At 38.2% G+C, this 23,002-nt stretch overlaps 1 protein-coding gene across 3 annotated transcripts in view; it reads right to left on the minus strand.

Annotated features, from left to right (window-relative positions):
* FMR1 (fragile X messenger ribonucleoprotein 1) overlaps nucleotides 1–22,311 on the minus strand; it is a 31,023-nt gene extending 8,712 nt beyond the window's left edge. Inside the window, exons 1-11 of one of the 3 annotated variants that reach the window (XM_068204992.1) lie at nucleotides 21,966–22,311; nucleotides 13,843–13,895; nucleotides 12,919–13,012; nucleotides 11,824–11,895; nucleotides 11,400–11,548; nucleotides 10,296–10,389; nucleotides 10,091–10,207; nucleotides 6,503–6,673; nucleotides 6,319–6,397; nucleotides 3,899–4,008; nucleotides 447–533 (exon numbers count right to left, since the gene is read on the minus strand). In XM_068204992.1, coding sequence (XP_068061093.1) covers nucleotides 447–533; nucleotides 3,899–4,008; nucleotides 6,319–6,397; nucleotides 6,503–6,673; nucleotides 10,091–10,207; nucleotides 10,296–10,389; nucleotides 11,400–11,548; nucleotides 11,824–11,895; nucleotides 12,919–13,012; nucleotides 13,843–13,895; nucleotides 21,966–22,016 — 1,077 coding nt within the window. In that variant the 5' untranslated portion in view covers nucleotides 22,017–22,311. The remainder of the gene's footprint in view (nucleotides 1–446; nucleotides 534–3,898; nucleotides 4,009–6,318; nucleotides 6,398–6,502; nucleotides 6,674–10,090; nucleotides 10,208–10,295; nucleotides 10,390–11,399; nucleotides 11,549–11,823; nucleotides 11,896–12,918; nucleotides 13,013–13,842; nucleotides 13,896–21,965) is intronic. The other 2 variants (XM_068204991.1, XM_068204993.1) reach the window with 2 other exon arrangements.
* Between the last annotated feature and the right edge of the window lie 691 nt (nucleotides 22,312–23,002).

Here is a 23,002-nt window from a genome sequence, read left to right on the forward strand (position 1 = left end):
AAGTTATGGAGCCAAGAGGCAAATACAACATATAAAGCTGAGTTGCCTACAAAACATACTCAGGTATGAAATGTCAATTCATTACAGAAAAAGTACTTTAGCATTTTTGCATGTAAAAAAATGCCCATTCTATACAAGATTCTGCATGGAAGGCTGTTTGCTCTGCAGCTGCATGAAGGACTGACTACTCTCTCATATGTAAAGCTGGCAGCACATTTTGACAGATTTTTTTATTTTCTTACTCTTCTATAATTTGCATCCTGAAAAAAGTTGTCATCCCATTCTTCAGACAAATTACTCTATTAAAAACATTTCATTTTTAGACAAAAAAACCTGTTATAATACTAACTGTTCAACAGCCTCTAGACCTGAACAGTTTATCACCATCACACTGTTACCATCCTAAGTATTGACAGAAAAAAATCAGTGGTAAAGCTTATCCTCACCTTTAAATAATTAAGATGATAATCCAGAAGAACAGTTGCGTTAGTGATGCTATCCTTGGTTCCTACAAACACAAATGGTACCATGCCCTAAAACACAGTAACAATAGGCTTTGGTTATTGATTAGGTATTGAATTCTGAATAGAACCAAACTAATTACTATAAAACTTGAAAACAATTCTTACATCATGAATAAGCAAAAATGAAAAAGTGATATAACAGTGTATTGACTACACTATGTAGTCTAATTCCCTTTATGCAAAGAGCTTTTTTAAATAGGCAGATTTAGATAATTTGCATCACAATGTCAAGATTTATTTTTTTGAACAAGTGAAAAAGAGTCAATTTAGAACACTTTATGTTTTCTCCCTTCAAAATAATACCACCTTTGCTGACCGCATCCATTCTCTCACATCAGCTGCTTTTTTTGGTCTACCTTTGATCCTTTCAAGAAGTAAATCAAATTACCATTGTGTCACAAAACAAAACCTGATCCTTCTTGAAGATCTGTACAGTTGTAAAAAAAAGCCAAAAAATACTCAAGGAAGAGCTAGTACTTCAGGTGATGGTTTCTAACTTGCAGTTCTTCTACCCTTCAAGCACGTGAAGCGATTCAATAAATACGTGGAAAATATAAATCTGAAAATTTCTGAAGTCTGAAATTATGACATTGAGAGACAAAACACCTAAAGATTAACTTGGGCAGGCAAAGCAGGTGAAAAAAAATCCTATCTTACAGGGTCTCACTGAGTGTGGAAAACAAAGTAAACCTTAGCAAATAGAAGGAAAATTTCTACACCAAAACTTCTGACACTAAAGGCAGGTCCACACAGCATTTCAGAGGTGTGAGTGCAGCCCACACAGGCCCAAGGAGTGAACCTGACTGTTCCAGCAGCTGCAGCACCTGGGCAGGAGAAGCTTAACTGTGGACTGCAGAAGTTATGCTGAGCATCTCCAACACTCATGCCACTGCAGACCAGAGCTTGGCACACCGGCTGATTATCTCAAATATTGTTCTGCTATCTCTAAAGAAGCCTTTAATTTTCACTGTACATACACCCTTTACAGAACTGCATTCCAAAGGAGGATTGGCTGCAGAAGTGAAATTATTTGAGACACAAATGTCTTAAAAATTAAAAGTACACTACGCTGAGATTGCCCAGGAGTGGCCAGTCTATAATCTGCCTCTACTTTTAAGGTTGTGTTTAGTTTTCTTCCCGCTTCCTTTTCTTTTACAGGGAAAAACCTTCCATTAGACTTTACACATCTACATTAAGTAACCAGGAAAAATAATATATACACAGTCCTCTAGCCCTAAGGAACCTCAACATTAACACTGACTTTCATGAGCATTAGAAATTCTTTAGCCACAGGCATTGTTGACTGAAATGTTTTATTATCTGGGGTATTTTAAGTTTCATAAATATTTTATACAACCTGATAAAGAGCAGTGAAATTTCTACTAAACTGGCATTAACTATCTCACAGTATCAATTATTAAACAATGACAAGACAAATGATTTAAGAGGGCATTTAAGGAAAAGGCTTGCTGTTGCTTCTGGCAGTGGATTCAAGGTATAACAATGCCAGCTATTAAGAATATGAGCTGGTAACCATGTCAAGCAATTTCAGCCATACAAAAGCAGCAAAGTGCTTATTTATTGAACCTCATTTTCATCTTCAAAGCAAAAGTACCCATGTTCAACTTGGCTGCAGTGGGGAAAACTGAGCAGACCTTACGTGCATACTAAATTTAGAGATAAAAGTAATATATATTACAGTAACAAACAGTACCTATCTCATTTTAAAATATTAAAAGCCTGAAGATAGCCTGTTATAAAATTATGGGATGTATAAAACTGCACTTGAAACTAATGGGCAGTATTCTAACATCTCAGTCACATAAAAAGAACCAAATGATGTATTAAAATTTAATTGAACTACTGTTCTACTACAAGAAGAAGGGTTGCAATATCCAAATTTAGATACGGGAAGATTATTTGGATTTCATAGTTGAAATAAAATTGCATTCAATTTAGAAGTATTAACTTCTAAATTAACCTGTTAAACTCTGATCTCAGGTTTCTGTATTGCACCTGGCATGACACAACTAACACATGAAGCAGTGCAAGCAATGCCAGTGTTAGAAATGTCATTAACAGGTAGAACAGAAGTATGAATGCAGAGCTTGTCAGGTAAAAAAGACCTTTCAAGGTAATCCTTAAAAGCTGGATTTTGGACATAAAATGTAAGCAAATCAGCTTTTTCAAGTCAGAATTAAAAAAAAAAAAAAGACATACTCCCTGCAGCCATGAATACTGGCTCCTTTACCCTTCCATGATTTGCTTGCCTGCAGCAATAGCAGCACCCTCTTGCTTATTACACTAATTCCATTTTATGCTGCAGGAATTTATCTTTAGAAATTAAATACGACAGACCAGTGAAACCTTTAAGTCTAAATATTGACCATTTACCTTTTCAGACACATGTAAAACTAGTAGAATAGTAAAAGAAGCCCTTAGTTAATTGCTTAGCCACTCTGTACAGAAAGATGAAAACTGGATTGTGGATTTCCAGAACGTACTACAGTGATAAAACAGCAGAGGAAATAACTACTCAAGCAAGAATGTAAAGGTTCCAGAAACCATATTTCATAGCTTATCCAAAGTAGCAAAGGTTCTTAGCTGTTGCATATTTGGCTTTTGAGGTAAACGAAAGGCAGTTCAGTTTTCTTCAAGCACATTTCACACCTGAAACTCCAGGGAGTCTTTTTGCATCAAGATGTTAAGACCTTCACGCTGTAAGATTTTTTGCATACCTCAACCTTGCCCCTCAATGCAGCCCCACAAAGAAGTGCCTTAAATGACAATGTCTGAGACTTCATTCAGGCCCTTTACAAGGCTGACAGCCTTCCTGTGCAAACCTGGGGTTTCAGTGTTCATGCTTGTTTTTTCTTTAGGTTGTAATTTACAAGCTCTTGTAAACCTAGGTAGTATTTTTTAAAAACAGAGATGTAACATAAAGCGCAAGTTTTTCATTTCAACAGAAGAAATTGCTAATTAAAAATTAAACCAGATAAAAATCTAAGAAATCAAACTCAAAGAAGATTAATTAATGAAACCAGAAAGTTTCATACATATATGGATTTATAGCCTAGCACATGCTGGGAAATATCATTGCTTCCAACAGGAACAACATGAAATCTTTAAGAAGGTGCATCACCAAAAAATTTCACAAAGCATTTTTCTACAACAGAGAAGCCAATTCCATATAAAAAATTATATTCCTAATTTATATTCCTCAGCATTAATAGGAAAAGATAGAATCTATCAGAAAACACATTAATCAACACTTTATCTTACTATTACAAAGATAAAAGGGAAGAATTTATTTTATCATTGGGTAGAATATAATCAATTAACAAAAAGAAAAATTAAATTAACTGAAAACATACCTCTTCTTGTGGAATATTTTTATCATTTTCAGCCTCAATTCTCACTCTTACAACGCCAGATTTGTCCACTATCTCCTGAATCAGTTTTCCATTTTTTCCTATTACTTTTCCTACAGAAAGAACATACAGAACATTCCACCTTTATGGTTTTCCCCTAAACCTGGGAGTATTGCTGTACTCTAATTAGACAAGACTATTTAAGTACCAGTGCAAGAACTTGATCTTCTACAACAAAGATTTAGCTAACAAGCCACAAACTAAAATGTCCACATAAGCTTAAAAAACACATTGATCACAGAAATACTCAGCACCTTGAATGCTTATTTGACTTTGCTTTGGTAGGTTTAAAATAACTTCAGAAAATTACAAACATTTCTGTTTGCATTTAAAATATCCAATCAAACCAAACAAAAACCCTTCTACAATGCCTTAACATTTGCTGCAACTACTTCCTGTGTCAGCAAAACTTAGTTCATTTACAAAACTTAGTTGATCAAATACTACCAAAGATACTGTCTGAGGCAGATGTAAAATTCTCTAAAACTGAGGATTTTAGACATTTTTGCCAGTAGTTTATAATGCACTAAAAAGTCAAAGATAAACATGGAAATAAATTATACTCCAATGCTAGTAATGCAGACACATCTTTTGAAGCAGACATTCTAGTGTAAGACAAGGAAAAAGGAAATTTAGTTCTCTCCAATCTCAGCAAAACAACGTGCTGGCTGCAAACTGGCAGGAAAACTAAGCTGCTTGGGACGTGATGAGGGACAGCCACATCCTTCAATCTTGAAAGCCACAGCTTTCAAGAAAAGCTTTAAAGAATGACGTCAGAGATGTTTTCTGCAAGTAACCCAAGAAAGTATTTTTATTTAACAAACTGCTGGATATCTTAAAACATGATCTTTTTTCATTGGCAAGTCACTAAATTAGAGGTAAAAAACCCCAAGTGCATAACAGCTACTGTTTGATATAATTAATCCATGAAGAAGAATTTAAATGCCACTTTTAGTCACAACAGACTCCTATTGCTCCTATCATTCAAAGCTAAATAAAGTTTCTTTGTGTGTTTCAACTTTTCTGACATGAGTATTTGCAGAAAACATGACAAAATATGGCCAGTAAGTTCCTCCTCAATGACAAAGGCTGTTCTGAGTGTCAAAAACTACTTCTGAGAACTTTATCTCAGTACTTTATTTTATTATATATTACTGGCAAATGGAACAGCACCTTATTAATAAATGTAACAAAACCTTGGTAATGATTTAAAAAAATAAATCAAACAAAATCTCCACAACTTACATCAGTTACTTCTATCAAAGCTTTTGTGAGGATTTGGCAACACACACAAGTATTTTCAAATAAAAATGTCCATACAGTCTTTAAAAAAAAAAAATAACATATTGGGTGTATTTTTTCTTTGTTTGGATTTTTTTCAGTTTGAATTTCTAAAAGTATACTTAAATAGAAAAAGGCGTTTGTTTGCATTTTCTTTAGATTAAAAAATATCAGTATATTTAAGTATATAGCTAAAAAAGTCTTCTGCATTTTTAAAGCAAATTACTAGGAATTTTAAAAGCCAAATCATTAAACATAGCTTATTTCAGACATAACATAGGGTTCAGCCAAAGTATTTATATCAAGGATTAAGAGTTGAAATGAAAACCTGCCAAAAAGATGTAATTGCTAAGTTCTAAAGAGAAACAGATTTTAAGACCTCAAATTAAAATGATGATGGCAGGTTATCATTTTCACATATCACCAGTAAAAACAGGAGGGAATAAGGAAGGGAAAACTACTGCTTTTAATCAATTCCAGGGCTGAGCTGCCACATTCCTTAGTGCTTGGCCTGCTGCTGCAGAATTTCACACTGCTTCAACATCAGCTTTCATACACTCCCTGACAACCTATTAAAGCATTTGCTTTCAGGGCTATACCACAAAGTAGTTTCTCTGCTCTTTTCTTATCTACTGAATGAAATCACGTATTTTTATTTTGCTTTGTAGCATCTAAAATTCACTAAAAGACTTCTCAATATACATGGGCTGCATGTGTTTTTGAGGACTTTTTAAAATTGTTTGGCAATGGAAGTATTTTACATTTTCTTCATCACTGATACCTAACTCCTAGTTCATCTCACAGTGTTGCTTCTAAGCATCTCTAAAAGGACAGGGGAAAAAAGACAAATGCAAGTAAAAGAAATTATTCAAAATACACTAGGAAAATATAAGAGTGCAGATTCATCTCTTTATAGCTGAACTACTCTCTGGACTTGTTTGGGGAAGTAATTAATTCTCTGGCTCAATCCAGAAATTATTCTGCCTCATACTTTAACACCAGCACATTGCTTGTAGTTCAGTGCAGTTCTCAGAAGGCATTTTTCCTTACTATCATGGAGGCAGCCTCCAGAACTGACATACCTACTAAATTCCTTGGGACTTGTATCACATCTTCAGCAAATTCAAGGTAACTTCTTGCCTTTTTCACCGCATCTTGATCCTACAATAGAAAGATGTGTAAGAAATAAGATTCATTTCCCCAAGGTTTTTTTTTTTTGCTTGTTTCTTTCAGGTATTTTCTGAAATGAAAAAGAAGGGAACTCACCTCTCCATAAATATGGAATGTACAAGTATCTTCATCAAGATCAATAGCAGTCACTCCAGGGACTTTTCTGGCTTGCTGAATATTAGCACCATGAGTGCCAATGGCCAAACCCATTAAGTCTTCACGTACTACAAACTGTTCATGGAACCGGGATGCAAGTTGCCTAGAACTCTGAAGAAAAATCTAGTGTCAGCACACTTTGATTGTCTCCCCAGCACACTGGAGAGAGAAATCAACATAAATTTCAAGCCTATTTTTCAATCAGGTGCTTAGCCTACTTTTTCTTTACTCAATCCCTTTACTGCACTGATTTTAGCTTCAAAAACACCAAGGAATCTCCTTCAGAAGGCTTTTAAATATTAACTTAAGACTGGCCTCTGGCTGTGTTGACACCTCTATTTTGAATTACCCTTTAATAGCTACAGCTATCAGGTGTTACTGGGTAAGACAGCACTCGTAAGGTAGTAAAATAGTAACTGTGGTGATTATTAAAGCAAACCTTATGATCTCTGAGGAAAAAAAAACAGCACCAATTTTAACAGGTGGGTGAAACTGTAATAACTCAATCACTAACACAAAATTATATATGAAACAGAGCAGCTGTGGATATCTACTGCACTTTAGAAAAATGAAGAATCTGTGCCTATGCATGACAACACAAAAAAAAGTTTGAATTCAGAGAACAAATATGTTCAGAATTTCTTCCAGGAATCACATATCTACCCAGACAGAAAGGTCATACTGAGAAGTCACAAGCGTGAGCATAACAGAACACAGGAAAGGAACAATTGTTTAATGCACTGTGGGAAGACGGAGAATTTCCAACTGTGATAATTTATTAAGAAAGGAGTGTTTTGCAAGGAAGAAACAAGATAAAAGCCAAGATATATAATCCTGTCCATGTTTCTGCATTGCAATCAAAGCTGTAACTACTGTCAAGACATACATAAGCACACTTCAAATTACCAGTTTAATGTCAGCAAAATGAGACCCTACAAATGTTGACAAAACATTGAGGAATTGCCCACAACAAGCCCTATACTGTTTCAGCTAAACTGGTACTCCTTTCTGACCAGTTCTTGCTTAAAGCTGTTGGTAAATATCCTGTGCTAAATCACTGTTTCAAAGAACTGGTTACAGTAGGTAGTGGTGTAAGCACCCAAGTGTCATTAAATACTTCAGATACTCTGAGAGCACTGTCCAGTACTTCAGTAGCTACATTGCAGACAATTTGGAAAGCAAAAGTTATTTGTAATTGCTCACACTTCTAACAGATGATCTAAATGCTGATTTTCTAGCTGACATCTTTTATAGACAGCCAAATAAGAGGAGAGAACAAGATAACCAAGACAATGATCAGGTGTTAACTATCTACGACATGTGGAAAAGATGAAGGTACATCATCACTGAGGACCTTGGCTTTGACAGTCAAACCTGAGTTTTACTGCCTGCACTACAACATCATCAGCTTTTCTGCAAATTATTATGAAGTGTGTTCTATTTAAACATCACAAATTCTGTATTCTACTTCCCTCCAATACATTAGTAAGAAACATCTATGCAAGCAGTGTATTGATACCTACACAGCAGCCATAAGTGAGTTCTACTTGGAGTAAAATACAAACCAGACTGCAAAACACTTGTCAATTCAGGCTTTTTAGTATGCGAAAGACACCCAAAACAGCTAAATCATACCCACTGGGAAGGAATGTAAACAAAAAATAACCTGTTACTTTACTCGATGCTCTAAAAGCCATGTTTGAGAAGTAGAGCCATGCAAGTCAAGAAGACAATATGCAAAAAAGAAGGTACAACAAATAGGAAGAAAAAAACTCCACTGAACAAAAGAAGCTGGTCTAGTGATAATGACTCAGAAAACAAAATAGGTAAAACTGCTAGAAGAAAAGAAGGGGCAGACGTTTAAGGCTCAGTGACTATGAGACACACACAAAGGTTTACTTGATGAAAACAGTGAGGTGATATTAATAATGCAGTAAAGCCCGAAGTGTTCACTAAATATTTTTTTCTGCAGATGGATATGTGCAGTCTGTTGGCATATCAGTGTCTCAACAATAATCACGAGCATGATTTTTATTATTTGAAGCTCTTGCTTTCAACTTTGGATTAAACTGATTTTATATTTACTCTAAATATAAGAAACACAAAAGCCAAAATGAAAAATACCAGCCAACTTTTGTCACACAAATTTCAACTGCATATATTTATCTCACAACCTTTATTTAAGTACTTAGGTAGAAACTGAAGTTCAACAATGGTTTTCTAGTGAGAACCAAATCAAGTTTGAGACTTTCACAGTGGCAAAAAGACTCAGTGTTACAATGACAAGAAGAATCCAAGATTAGTTTGGGAAAGCAATCAATGACAACAGTTGTTGGTGCATGCATTTGTGGGGGCATGTAAAGAGAATTAGCTCTAAGAGGCTGTTGTTCTTCCCACATCCAAAATAATACTTTGCACTTCGAGAGGTAAACTGCCCACACAACTGTCAGTTCTGGAGGATAAAGAAGAATGATTACTGAAGAGCTACAGTGGGGTGCTCAGTAAGGAACACCAATGAGGAAAAACTGGTCCATCCTTCATCTTGAGAAAAATCAAAACCCAAACAAACTTGGATTTCAGCTCTGAAACACAGAAATCAAGATACGAAAGAGAACAACAGAAGTGAGAACTTCTTGTAACAGTGAGTATTACCCACTGGATACACAAGGCCCGAACATGACATCCCACTTCAAACAGATATAACCCCTGGGAAGGGGGAATGAAACCTGGCTCTGCAGAAACACTGCTGGTATACACCCATGTCAAACCGACTTGCAGGAGTTTAAGTGGTACCTCTGGTTCTTGACAGCGAACCTAAAAAGTTTTCATAAATATTGCTATTTTTTCTAATTTGTAAATAGGAGAAAAATCATGAAGAAATGTTAATTCTGATGTATAAAATACCCCTTATTTCCTTGCCTACTCTTTTTCTTTTCTTTTTTTTCCCTCTTACCCATGGACAAGTATGACTCAAGCTTCTTGCCAGTCAACACCCACTCACCAGTCACAGGAGTATCAGAAGCTGTATCTGCTGTAAGATTATTTCCTAACATTTTATCTGTAGACAAACCTATCCCTTCATATATTCTACCAGCATCAGTTTTCACCCCTTCCGTCTCATTTTCACTGTGTTATTTTGTTAGATCCAGTTCTAGTCCTATCAGGATCATAACATATTCACTCCTATCTATTTTTAAAGCTACCAAATATGTAGCATTATTTGTGCAATAATGGCTTTTTAAACTATTTTATGCTTCAAAATATGAAAGAAATACACGTGCATGTGTGTCTACATATCTGTATTTAATCCCCCACAAAATCCTGCTGATAAAAATGAGTCTTTGAAAGAATAGGCCCTGTAACTGTAAACATCTTTGGATGACACTTCCACCTGCCTTTTATACCACCTAGATTATCAATACATCATTATTTTCAGCTCAGTACAAGTCCCACCAGCTAAGGAACACACAAGGGATTTTTTCATTATCTGTTTCACTCAAATTACTTCAGGGAAAACAACCAACATACCTCCAGCTGTTTGCTGGCTTCTTCATTTCTCAGTATCAGGGATAACTTGGTGCGAAGACTCCGAAAGTGCATATCAATCAGCATGTTGGCCCGCTTTGTGGTTACATCGTTGATTGACTAAATTGTTAACAAACAGAACAGTGCTTTACACATGGACTCTTGAAACAAGCCGCTGCCAACGGTACAGTAAAACATTTGTACTTACCAAAATAATAAGCTGGTGGTTTTCAGAATCATATGTTACAGAAAAAGCTCCAACTGCCTTTTTGAAGTCCTTATGTGCAGATTCTTTGGCACACCTAGGAATAAAAATGTAACAAAGTTAAAAATAGTTACCAGTGCATTTATGGTTAACAGACAAAAAGAATAATTCCTTAACACAAAGAATGTAACTAAAGATTTCCAAGCTCTCCCTTTCAAAGCAGGTGTTATTTTATTCTGTTACAATTTATTTTACTCATTTTTCTTTCATTTGTTTTCACATGAGTAGGATTAGAAATATTTCAGAAATTTTCTTTATGTAAATTTGTGAAATGACAAGTTACACAAAACTACATTAAAAAGCTATAATCACTATGATCAGCAAGTTCAAGATTTCAAACGCATCACGAACCATTAAAATGTGTGATTTCATTTTAACCCTTGCAGCATTCTAATGACCACATGCTCATCTCATACTGTGTGTGGCTTCTCCAGGTTTCCTGTGTCCACTCACCACCAAGTGAACTTTTGTATGCTGTAACACTAACTTCAGGAAGTTTTAGTTTAACCTGAATTTATAACTCATTTCACACTGAGGCAATAACACGCATCTCAAAGAAAGCAGAAAGTGACTTGAAGGTAAACAAGGGGAGTCAGTACTAATCTGACTTTTAGAGCTGCAACTACATGACAACAACATGTCCATGGCCTAGGAGAAAAGTTAGCTGGCTTTGGATCATACTCTGGGAGGTTTCATTATTGTTCAACTATTCCCAGAGCCATCATCAAATAATAAAAGTTGACCAAGAATGGATTCAGATTAACCTGTACACACCACTGAACAGCACTAAGAGTAAAAATCTTAATCTGTATCACACACAAACCTTAACATTTTGAAGAAAGTGTTTCTTCCTCCAGGACTAAACCGCAATTCAAAAGTCATCTTTTCTATTTTTGAAGTATGACCACATCTATATTTGTATTTTTTACATTCTTACATTTCAATAAGTTAATTTAGAGTGGTAAAAAGCATTTTTATTCCTCTTGTCTCAGGCTTAAGAAGTTACCCACATTCTGAAACAAGTTATAAAGAAACGCTTGTACTTACATTTGCCTTAAATCTTCAGGAACTGCCAGTTTGATTTTATGAAAAGTATCTTTTGTTGCGGGTTTATTGGGGTTCACAGATCTCAAACGCTCAATTGTGACAATTTCGTTGTATGTAGCATCACAGGCTGCATATTCTATTACGTAGAACTGATATAAAAATAATAAAATCATCCAAGCCACATATTTTATGACATGAGTGAGCATTACACTATTAAGGAAAAGTTACTTTTGTTAACTGTACAAGTCAAATTTGACTTCTCAGGCTGAGGTTAATGGTAATTGCAACTGTCCTAATCAAGAAACTCTTAAGAAATGAGTAGAGATTAGTTCAAACCACAGTGTACATCAATATATAAAGAGAAAAGAAAGAATAAAGTATAAGTAAATATAAAATATATATATGTATATATGCATACTCCTACCTCACCCTTTATCATTCTCACTTTAGCCAACCACCAACAGCACGGTTCTTTTTCATTTGCCCTGGAATAAACCTGAACAAAATACATACATTATGTTCTTAAAAGACATCACAAAAGCTGACACTAATATGATCAGGAACTCCACAGGAACAAAATCCAGTAAAACATCTTAGTGCATAAAGTCTCTGAGCACAACACAGAAAGCATGTAACTGCAAGCTTGTATAGACAAATAATAATAAACAATACAGTGCCCAAACTACTGGCATTAGAGGCCTCAGTCTTGCATACAGTCAAAAGATAGATAATTCAGACTTTTACATCTTGTTAATATTTAATCAACAGTATTTCTAATTGTGTGTAGGTCTGATGAGGTCCTACCAGTGGGTGAGAGGGAGGTCACACATCTACACTTCTTTAGCACACACATGCTATCAGCCACATCCACATTACAGAAGTTTTGCCATTTTCTTATCTTTCAAATTAAAAACCTACAGAGCACGCAAGCAGAATGCAAATCTTGCAAGTCCTCTTTCTTTAAATTAATTATAAAAATAGGTGTTACAATTTTATAAAATAAGGAGGTTTTAGAAAGATGCTGCTTTAAAGTCAATCTCTTTGCATATACATGTAAGTATTTACATATACACATACATTTCTTTATTTTTATGTATACACACATACAATGCAAATTATCTGATTCAGCTTGAAGCTTTGGTAATAGAGACATTATTACCTTACAGCTTAATAACTAGTTCATCACCTATTTCTGAATTATTCCAGTCCTAAAAAGGACTGATCTGTAATCAATGCAACACTGATCATCTTTGTAAATCAGCATATTTGTAACTCAGCATGAAGGTCATGGTACATGGAATTTTACACGGCCTTTTGCGGTACATGGAATTTGCACGGTTTATTACTGTCAAACTCTGGGTTTGGTGATGTGCCTGCCACTGTGTTTTCTGCAGTACTTGGAATCAAAGAAGGTGACATCACCTAACATGGAAGCAAACCTTCCAGTGGCTTGGCTGACATTTTTCACAGCAAGTTCTCTCACTTCTCAAGACAAGAGCTGTTAATGGAGCATACACACCTCTACTTCATCGCTTTCGTTTATGTCTTTATTATAGCCTGCAGGTGGTGGGAACCTCACATCATGGAATGGGATTTGTCTCTCTGGTTGCCAGCTACAAACAAAAATCACAGTGAATGGTCTAAATATTTTCATCTGCTTTGTAAACAGAAATCAAACTGTTTTAATCCATTAATTTTACAGTTTCAAATTCTCTGGAGCTTTTGTGCGTATATGTATTGAAGGTAATGTGATCCAATGTATACATAATAAGAAAAAACACATCTAAATGACCATTAAGCATCTTAAATGAAACCCTGATGCCACCTGCAGCCTTTTGAATCTTCTAATGGAAGCTCTTCCTCTATTTACAGGTATGATTTTTAACCCCAACATTAGAAACACAGATTAAAAAACATTCCATAACACATTTGAACACTTGCTTCAAAACAAGCCTGTATCTTCTTTTTCTTTGGTTCTACTACAAGTTATGAAAATTTGATCAGAAATTTCATCATTTTAATTTATGAAAATTTTAGTTTCTAGATCAGAAAATTGGTATTCATCATTTATCTATAGAACAAATTTTCTAATAATGGAATCTGCTAAAACTAAGGCAAGACATTCACAAGAGAAAGAGTCAGTAATGGTACAACTGTTGACTTACTCAAAAATGGGTTGCCATCACGTAAATTCAGTAACAACATGATTATCTTCCCAGCAAAACCCATCTTACTCTGGTTTTGCACTTGACAGTATTGAAACCATGAAAAGCATTTATATAGAAATGTCACAAAATAGTAGATACTAAATATAACTTTAGAACATGCCAGCAGCAAGTTTAGTGTACCTAATATACACTACTCTACACTAAGCCATATTTAGGTCAATAAAACGCAAGGTTGATACTGTCATTTACAGGTACAACACTAGCAATACACTTACTTGTTTTCAAATGAAACTGTTATCGAATCTTCATGCACATCCTTTACAAATGCCTGTGAAGGAAACAAAGTATAATTATGGTATGCTGATGGACACTTTCAGAAGTAATTTTAAGTCTATAAAACACCTCCTTTTCACAAATATTGATGAATCTCACAATAAAAGTATGTTTTAAAGTCAGCCTTTTTAATTTTGCAATAGACTTCTGTGAAACACATACTGAAAGCTGATAACCTCCTTGGGTTCATGACTGCCAGCACACTGATACACAAACAGAACACCTCAGCTATGAATACATTATTTCTACTTTTTAGAAGCAACAGGAAAGGTTTGTAGGAAATTAAGAGATAGTTCAGGAGTTTTAAACATTTGATTTAATAATCACATTTAATGTATAGACAGGCATAGAAATTAAACATCAGTATTCCTCAAAAAACAAACGAAACCAAAGTGCACAAAACCTCCAAGTCCTATCTCTTCTTTCTTTACCTCAAAGTACATTTGAACATTGCACTAGCAATGCAATCCCAATTTCAGCAGAAATCCCAATTTCAGCAGAATCGCCCCCATATTTACTTCATCACACTAAGTCTGTAGAGCACAAACTTTAGATGAATGCACTGGGGCCTGCCTTCCCTTTTTTCCTGGGGGATGGACAGCAGTTATGCTCTACATGCCACCACAAAGCAGAGGACAGAACCAGAATTCAGCACTGAGGGCTGCCCCTGCTTTAAGCACTCAACTGACTGATTTAGATTTGATCAATATTTATCTTAAAGCCCCAAATGCTTCTTCCCCCATTCCCCATCTACAGAACAGCAAGACCAGCACACTCAAAGAACTTTGGGATTTACCAATGAAAATATTTTTCTTAGCCTGAAACAATGGAGGTCACAGGATAACCAGGGATGAAAAGATTGTGGGGTTTTATTCTTTATTTTTAAAGTACTTCTATGAACTTCTGAAACAAGCTGCTGAAGTGCTGAGTATTCCACTAACATTAGTCCACACATGGTATCATTGCAAGGTAGGTAAATAAAAGCCCATGAGCAAGAAAGAATAGAGAAGTTTTTTCTATTAATGGAGATCCACCTTAGTAGATAAAAAAATTCTCAGTAAATTGAAAATAATTTAGCAGCAACTACCACTTCTGTAGAAGAATTAGTTAATGAAGTATGGAACATTTTATTATTCTCCATTTTATTATTCTTGCCCTTGCAAGTTTCCAAGACAAGATCTTATCTCTTACAAGAAGGTAAGAGTCTCTCTTACATGGAACCTAAATGATTTTTAAAATATTGTTTTCCTATTTTTGCTTTACAAAGTATTCCAAAATATTTCCTGAGTTGCAGCAGTATCTTAGTATCAAAGAAGAGCGACGGCTAATACAGAGTCCCAAGAACTGGCTAAAGTTAAGTGGTAATGCATGTGAATATCATCACTCAGTCATTCAGTACAAGGCAGAAACCATCCAATTGGTAAGTGAAACATAACCAATGCCACTGTGAATAGAAGGAAAGCCCCAGTGACAACAGCAAAAAATTATTTTACACCTTGTTTGCCTCTCACTACTCTTAAGAATAAGACTTTATTATTGCCAGCAAGCCAAGCAGACTTAAAAAAGTCTCCAAATGTATTTGCATAATTATGCATTTCAAAATTCCATACTCCTTCAAAGGGGATTACAAGCACAGCACATGTTTTTCAATGACATGGTACAAAGAAGATTTAAGACCTCATCTTAAGTACAGAAAGTTTTTATACATGAAGAGACAACAGAGCTCTCAGTTGATTATTATTGATACATTTAGCTCATGTTTCATATTGTGGTGCATTCTGTAAGAAGATTCCAGAACTGGATATGCATTTGAACAATACAATGGTAGTCCTGACTCATTTCACAACATTACACGTATCACCTTCAAAGGCTTCACCTACATCTCTTCCAGTGGTAGTAATGTGCAAATTACTCTTACAGATGCAGCTGAAATGGATGCCTTTAACACCTGAAAAACACTGTGATCACTACCAGATACTAGGTATGGCTCCTTTGTGCCACAGACTGGACAAGGATTAATAGCAGCACTCAAGTATGTAAAAGCAGAGATTATTTTACAAAGTAGATTCAACAGAAATGATACCAGCAACATTTAATAGCCTTCAGGAGAACAGGTAGGAGTGACACAACCCATGCCCGGAGAAACAATCTGTTGATACCTAATTTTCTCATATTTATAAAATGTCAAAAAAATCACCTTTGCTTGTATGAAAGATACTTTGGGAGAAGTCATCACCTCTGTGGTGATGAAAACACCAAAAGGTGTCCCAATCAGCACTCTGAAAAAGTGACAGAAAAATTCACAAGCACAGCAGCAAAGAGCAAGACTATATCTCATATCTGGAAGAAACAGAAGAGAGCTCCTAACATCCAACTCACCTTGAGCACAATCCTAGGGACTACAGCAATAAATCTCATTAAAGGTAATAATACTAAAATCCACCATTAATAAGTAAAACAGGATGTGCAACAAATAAATCTAAGTTAAGCTGAAGACTAGCCTGGACCTTCAAACAGCTTAGCAATTTTATTATCTGGAAACAGTAAAACTTGAGAGACACAGCTGGCTGAAAGAGGAATGAACTACACTGTCCTGTTTCAGCTCTCCTTAAACAGTTCTTGCACATCGCTTTGGTCACAATCCAGAAATCAGAGGGAACCTGAATCAGGAGCACAAGTTAAACTGCTGACCGTACACAGGTAGCATCAATACAGACACTGCCAGGGAAAATCACAAATCTGAGTTTCTTTAGCTTACACCAAGTTCAGAAGAGTCAACCACAGAAACAGATGAATACCTAGCTCTCGCTTCAGTCTGGCCAAAAACACTGATGTCATAACACTGTGGTTTGTCTTTTAATTAACAGTCTTGCAAAATTACAGAAGTTCATTGGAATAAATTTATAATTAATTACAAAGTTAACAATGCCTTGCCAAATATCTAATTTCAAGTATGCAATGTATGAAACACATCTGCACACCCCTCTGTGATCTTTATGCTTCAAAATCACCAGGCAAAATATATTAATGACTATTAATACAGTCCTTAACATTTGGCTGTCTAATCCTATCTATCCAGAGAAATGGGCTTTTCCCTGTTTTTCAGTTTCTTGTGACACAGAAAAATATCAGATACTTTTCACATCAGTTTACCAATGTCAGGACATAGCATCGTGTCAATTTTCCTCTAATATAAATATTTAAACAGATCTGTAGTACAAAAATGTATTTGGACTCTTCAGCACTATATATTTCAATCTGTACATTTCCAAGTACAAATAGAAGAAGTCGGAAACGTTTCTAAGTTTTCCTTAAAAAAGCTAATATTTAAGCAGCAATGCCTTTGGAAAACCAAAATTGATACTTAAACAAACCGTTTGGTAGTCTTGTTTTTGTAATACTTGTGAAATTACACAATGCTAAAATGAAATGAAACCTTTAACACCATAAGCCAAATCCACAGACACAGGACAAGCCAGCCCCAGATCCCAGATACCAGTAAAGGTAGAGAAGAGGTTCTGATCTCACACAAAGTATCACAAGAAATAATCATTCATCAGCCTTTTTTAGATAAAGAGGGTAAGCAGGCATGGAAATTCAAACATAATGGTGCAGATATATCAGTTTAAAATGCACCTCCATGAAAGGACAGAACAGTGACTGATGAATTTGGACACAAAGATGAAATGCCTGAAAAACAAAGTTAAACTGGAAAGAAGCAAAATGAAGTAACAGAACAGTGAAAGACTGAAGCAGCTGACATACCATTATTGCTAACAGCAGAAATACCAAGAAAGAGCACACAAAAATTTTGAACAGAAGTACATTTTATAATGGCAAAGGTTGATTCTTCTCCTCTAATGTGAAAAATATCAAATGTGGCAAGTTTTCTACATCAAATTTGAGTCTGAGTCACATAAACCATTTCATTTCTCTCCATGCTTCAGATATAATTAAGTAAAAAAGTTTACAGCATGGCATTTCTCAAACACAAGCATTCACATTCTAAGAATGGCTATATGCTGAATATATGGACTAAATTTTACAAATTATTTGTTAAGAAAATAAGAATTATTGGAAACACCAGCATATTTTTATTTTGATGCTAAATGGAATGACGGACACTTCAAAGGAAAAAAATAAAGGCTTCAGCTGCCATGAAATGTTGCTTTTTTTAAAGTCTGCTCACATCATCAGATATGAGCATTGTCAACCATTTTAATAAAGGAGGATAATTAACTGTAAGAAGGGAAAGTAGGGAAAATAGGCTTTTTAACATGAAAAAGGCTATATTGATAACAAACGTGCATCTACTGTTAGTGTAACCGTTCTGTAACATTTCATACCTGTTGGAAGGAGAATATCAAAAGGGAACTCGGTGTATAATCAAGTCTGAGAAAGGCTGGACATACAAAGGAACAAAATAGGGAGAAGAAAAATAGTCACAGAAATGGTCACCAGACGAGGGAAAAGCGTACAAGTGGTCATCCTTGGAAGGACTGAGCAGACAAGCTCATGAATGTACAAAGACTGGAGATAGTGGCTGAGGGTGTCTACATGGAACCGTGAAAGAAAAAAAAAGGATACAGAGGGCCACAGGAACAGCTGCTAATAGTGAGACCCAGAGTAATAAAGTAGTAAGAAAGATGAATTATTTTATCAGCTGTAGCTTCAATGAAGTTATCTATAAAACCAAGCAAACAACAGCAAGGCACTGAATCTACTGGATAAGAAGTAGAAGATTTTCACAAGGTTATAGAGCAAGAAGTGGCAAAAATTGGGTTACAGACAACATAGATATTAACAACAAACACCATCACAAAACTGACTGCCTCATAAACAGGATGCTCTCCGTCTTTAGCAGAGGACACAAGAGAGAATCACTCCCAAACTCAAAAAGAAAAATCAAACCCATGTTGGAAAGGCATCCAGCATATCCCCTTTTAGAGGGAAATATCTAAAGCTAATCCCAAAATGATTAGGCAATGGCTGTCTATTAGTCCTCTGTGAATAAGAACTTCAAAACCCAATTTAGTACTCCTATACAAGAAAAGATATGAGAAGATACGTCCTAACACTGCACACCTTCAAGATTTAGTTACCTGGCTGTGAGCTGCAAAAAAGCAGCTTCCTCCCCTTGGATTCACAGTCCTGGTGGTTGTTGGACCAGTCTTCATAAAATAAGGAAATCTAACATTTTCTTTCCAAGGATTCTGGGCCCAACCACATAGCAGGTCATGACTAAGCATCTCTAGGTACCAGACTGTCAATTATCCCTGAATCATGCCCATTTGCTGCACTGTGCTTTCCATGGAATAATTCATCTTAGGCAAGGAGGGAAAAAATCATGAAACTACAAAGTATGCACTAAGCAGTATTTTAATTCCATTCAGAAAGAACTGGTCTGCACTACAGCAGTCACATCAACACACTCCAGTATTCCAGTGCACCCGACCAGGATGAAATCTGAATTCAAATCTTACAGGTGGATATGAAGGCATCCTCAAACCATCTCCTATGTTTTGTGTGGGACATGAATCCTCTGCATATATCTCAGAAAACACTGGTTTGTTACTTTCAGCAGGGCTTAGGTGGACAGTTTTGTACTGTCAAGATCCAGATGCTGGTGGGTACACTCAAAAATGCTCAGGTCCTCAGAGAGACCTACAAGGAGGATATGAAAAGCTGAAGCCACAATTAGGTGCCTACTTGAGCCACTTCATCCCATCCTGACTATAGCAGCCTCATACTCCTGCCCCTTCCATGTCTTAGTAACAGCAGACATGTATTTTTCAAAAAAATTTACATATTCTCATTAATTCAGAATTATTCAAAGCCAAAGAAATCTTCACCAGTTATCAGTAAATCATGAGCTTGAATAAAAGAATTGTTTTGTTTCTGGTTTGTTTGAAACATTACTGCTGTAAATCACTTCTCAGGAGGCTGCTTAAAGAAACTTTTAAAATTAAGAAATAAAATCATCCTGCAATTAAGTTCACACTTGACATCACTGCACACTTCTTGTTATGCTAGGTACACATTCATTTTTAACAATCTATAAGATGGGCATAAAACTCACAAGAAAAAAATTAGATATATTACTTTATAACAGAGTGATACTCTGACATGATGATGAAAGAAAAATCTGTAATTAGATTTCCAAGTAATTCAGACTAGGGGAAAACTAGAGGAAAATTGCTGGTTTATAGTGAACATTACTGCATGAGAGTGTAAAACAACTCCTACTTTTTATTATTTAAAAAAAAATACGTTGCATTTATTTTAAATATGATGCTCCATCTCAAGAGGTAACTCAGGTGAAGACAGATAAATCCATATGCCCATTCTCCCATTTAGACAATTTAACCAAAGCTACTTGGTTAGTGATAAAGAAACAAAAAAAATCCTGTCAAAATTTCTAAAAGTTAAAGGACAAACATAACCATATTGCTTAGGGCAATGTCTGTGTTAGAACTTGGGTACACTAAATCATGAATAAACTTCCATAAATATACGCTCAAATTAAGCTTTTACTTACACACAAGGGGTATAGGGCCCCATGGTGTCAAACTTGAACATAAACAATAGAAGTTTCAGAAGCTTTCAATCCTCCCAGGTTTATTCAATAATATTTCTCACTAAATAATGTACCATGTCATTATTACTATCATCTCGTTCACATGATTGGGTAACTACTATAATTTGATGAAAGCCTCATTAGAAGTTCTACTGTGCAATACATTTATTCCTTCTGCTTCTTTCTGACCAAATACTGTACCTTTAAAAACATAAAACTGATTTTTAAAAGTGCTAGATTATTTAATTCCAGGAAGCAATATGCAGATCTAGAACTTTGACTACAGCACTGTGAGCTCACAGGATGCTTATTTACCACTGATTTGTATCAATCACTTGTTTTTGAAAAAAAAAAATATTTTCAGAATAGCATAGTAGCACATGTATTTTTAAAATAAGCTTTTAAGAGATCTTTTTTTCTTAGAAAAACTTGGAGGTGTTGAAACTATATCATTTGGATATCTACCTAGCTTACCACAGGAACACGTGAGTGTGAAACTCTACCCGGTCCTTCATTGCTAACATAAATATTGGATGTCGCACAATAACTAGGCCCAATTTTTAAAGTCCTAGGATCATTTAAACCATGGGAGACTTGCAGGAACTGATCCATGGCTGTTCCTGCTATGTTGATAACAGGTCAATGAGAGTAGGCCCAAACCAACCACATCCGAATTTTATTTTCTGTAAAACTACGAGGTATACCCTATCAACAAGCTGATTAATACAACCCAACTCATGCAAAGCCACACAATACTACACAGTATTAATAAAACATATTCAGCGCTCATATGTTCAAGGCTCAGGGATGGCTTTACTAAGCACAAGGGCTTGGAAACAAACATGCAATACCACTAAGTAATTTCAGTAAGAAGAAGTACATTCGATATCTATACGTATTTAGGGACTCAACACAGATATATGTGGCCAAGCAAGGCTGTCTTTAATATCACTAGGTAGCTTCCCCTGCCATGGCATTAGGAGCAAGAATCCACCACAGCATTTCATCAGGAATGTGTATTAACGAGGGCCCCCCTTCTACCCGCCTTGCAGGCCGAGCTCATGCAGTGCAGCTCTCCTGGAAACCCGGACGGCGAGAGAGACTTTCCTTAAGTAGCGACAAAAGCTGAGGATTTAGCAATTAATGCCCCATCCCAGCGCTGATCCTCGCTCGGCGCCGGGACAAGGCGGCCCCGGGCGCCCCTTCCCACAAAGGGGGAAGGCCCGAGGCCTCCCCGCTCTCCCTCCTCACCGGGCCTCGAGTCCGCTCAGCCCCAGCGGCCCCCGGCTCCCTCTCCGCGGCCACCGCGAGGGACGCGCCGCGGCCTCCACCCCTGCCTGCTTCTCCCTCCTCCTTCCTGCCCCAGGGCCTCCGCTCTCCCTCAGCGCGGGGAGGAGGAGGAGCCGCCGCCGCTGCCGCCTCCTCCTCCTCCCGTTGCCGTCTCCGCTCCCTCCCCTGGGGACCGGCCCGGCCGCGAGCACCCGGTACCTTGTAGAAGGCCCCGTTGGAGCCCCGCACCTCCACCACCAGCTCCTCCATGTTGTGCGCGGTGCGGGAGACCCGGGCCCGGCGCCGCCTCCCTTCCCTTTCTCTGTGCCGGCGCAGGCGGGGGAGGAGCGGTGTGTGTGTGCGGGGCGGGGGCGCTCGGTTCACGCCGAGCCCGGGGGTGTGGCCACCCTGGGCGGGAGCGGGGAGCAGCGGCGGGGGCTCCGCTCGGCGCCGCCGCTCGGGGCCCGGAGCCGCCGGAAATGAAACCGAAACGGCGGCGGGCGGCGCGCGCAGGGCGCCCGGTTCGCACGCGAGCGCTCGGGGCCCGCGTCACGTGACCGCGGGAGGGGCGGGGCGGGAGCGGGCCCGGGGCCGGCGCGCGCCGCTCGCTCGCTCGCCCACCCGCCGCCGCCGCCGCCGCCGCCGCCGCCTGTGTAACGGCCCCGCGCGCGCGCAGCCGCAGTGGCGCGGGGCGCGCGCGAACCCGGCAGTTGCGGGGCCGAGGTCCCGCCTCCCCCCCCCCCACCCCGCCCGGCGCGCGCCGGAGTGACCGGCCAGGTGGCCAATCGGGTCGCGCGGTGCCGCGCCGCGCGCCTGAGTGACCGGCACTGGCGGCCAATCAGATCGCGCGGCCTGACCGGCGCTGCCCGGGGCGCGCGGCACCCTCAGCCAGGCCCGTATGGCGGGGCGTGTGTGCGTGTGTGCGTGTGTGCGTGTCCGTGCGTGTCCGTGCGTGCCCGCGGCCCCGCGGCCCTGCGCCCGGCTCGGCCCGGGGCCGCGCTCAGCCGGCGGCCGTGCCGAGGCCCCGAACGGCGCCCAGTAACGGCCCCGGGGAGCGATGGCCGTGCAGGGCCCGGGGCGAAGCGAAGGGAATGACGGTCCGAGCAGCGCGGGGTCTGCTGGGATGGGGTGGGACATGGCGGCCGGGCCCGTGGGGTTCGGGGTCTGTTCCTGAGGGGCTGCCCTTGGTAGGGGGAGAAGGCTCTGCCGTACAATGGTCTCTGCCTGCCTGGCCTTAGCCAAGAGTTAGCACCAAA

Source organism: Anomalospiza imberbis, chromosome 14, assembly GCF_031753505.1.
Source record: "Anomalospiza imberbis isolate Cuckoo-Finch-1a 21T00152 chromosome 14, ASM3175350v1, whole genome shotgun sequence".
In the NCBI taxonomy this organism is placed as follows: domain Eukaryota; kingdom Metazoa; phylum Chordata; class Aves; order Passeriformes; family Viduidae; genus Anomalospiza; species Anomalospiza imberbis.